General features: G+C 38.8%; 1 protein-coding gene across 1 annotated transcript in view; it reads right to left on the reverse strand.

Annotated features, from left to right (window-relative positions):
- si:dkey-11f4.7 (piezo-type mechanosensitive ion channel component 2) overlaps positions 1–1,591 on the reverse strand; it is a gene marked incomplete at its 3' end in the record, with an annotated part of 34,242 nt that overhangs the window by 24,649 nt on the left and 8,002 nt on the right. Inside the window, 1 exon segment of the mRNA XM_014001694.1 lies at positions 822–987. Within this exon segment, the coding sequence (XP_013857148.1) occupies positions 822–987 (166 nt within the window).

Here is a 1,591-nt window from a genome sequence, read left to right on the forward strand (position 1 = left end):
CCCTAATGGAGGCCGCACACACCCGAACCCAGGAGGTAGACCCAATCATTCTGCAGAAGGTGGTTCTTAAAGAGACAGAGGCCAATTTCAAGGCGTTTAGAAGAGGAAGTGATGAGAAGATAAGTTTATTTTCTATTTAAACATAAAACAGCATTTTAATAACAACTAAAGATGACATAGATACTTTATTATGGTATAGTATTTAAATATACAACTGAAAAACACATAATATTGCCACTTTAAAACAAAGCAGTTAGGACCTGAAAATAAGGATATACAGTGTGAGTCAAAAGTCTCCGGACACAGGAAAATGACATATCTGAATACTCCAGCAAGTAATGGGTGAGGTGGCCTATTTTTTAGGCTATGTCCAGAACATGGCCTCTATACTGGATCAAAATAAAAGAATGTCCTGTGACTTTTGACTCACCCTGTATTTCAGAGATTATTTAAATTAATTAAATGTGGTATGTTGATTTTGCTGGTCTTCTGAAATTCTGTCATATAGCACTAAAAGTCAGGAGCAGAGTGGTTTTAATTGTTTTTCCTTCAGCTGCTTCCTTCTTCAGGGGTAGTCACAGTAACTGAACTTGCATAAAAGATTACAACAGCCCTTCCTGACACTACCTTGGTTCAAACCTGCATGCCTCAGGATTACAGGACTGCAACACTGAACCTGCAAGCTGCCGCAGGCCCCTCTCAGCAACGCTTGCAGTAATAATTGATTTCTCACCAGTGAGTGCACAAGCCATCATAAAATAGGAGCGTATTTAGCACATTTCCTCGTCTGAAGGTGTTTTTTCCCCCACAGCTCTACAAACCTCCTCTGTGATGTGGACCCAATTGTGCAGCAGAGCCACCAGTGTGTAGTAGAGCAGCAGAAGAACCAGAGGGTTGATGAAGTCGGGCCAGCAGACGTGCGGGTGCAGACCCAGACGGTGTGGGTGTGAAGGGCTGGTTCTGACCACTCCTGTCATACCAAACAACCTGTGAAAGAGTGCAGGATGAGAGAAAAAAAACACACTCACTCAGTAATATTTGTCCTTGTAGAGGAATCCATCATTTTTTTAAACTAATGATCCTTCCAGATTGACCTGCAGCAACAGTAGCTGCTTATTGCTGATGATGTTAAACACCTGACTGCGCCAAACCATCAAACTGCTTTTAATTGCTTTTAAAAATAAAGCTCACACTAATAAAAAGCATTTATTTAGTTACAGCTGGCTGCTACTCATCCTCTTAGTTCTTATGGAAACAGCAGGAGGTAAGATAACACACAGTGTTGAATAAAGTACCACAAAGTGATACTTGAGTAAAAGTATCTTATCAAAAAATGACTTTGGTAAAAGTTGAAGTCTCCTTTAGGAATATTACTTGAGTAAAAGTCTAAAAGCAAAAAATGACTTTGGTAAAAGTTGAAGTCTCCTTTAGGAATATTACTTGAGTAAAAGTCTAAAAGCAAAAAATGACTTTGGTAAAAGTTGAAGTCTCCTTTAGGAATATTACTTGAGTAAAAGTCTAAAAGCAAAAAATGACTTTGGTAAAAGTTGAAGTCTCCTTTAGGAATATTACTTGAGTAAAAGTCTAAAAG

This window comes from Austrofundulus limnaeus, unplaced genomic scaffold (genome assembly GCF_001266775.1).
Source record: "Austrofundulus limnaeus strain Quisiro unplaced genomic scaffold, Austrofundulus_limnaeus-1.0 Scaffold10, whole genome shotgun sequence".
NCBI classification, from domain to species: domain Eukaryota; kingdom Metazoa; phylum Chordata; class Actinopteri; order Cyprinodontiformes; family Rivulidae; genus Austrofundulus; species Austrofundulus limnaeus.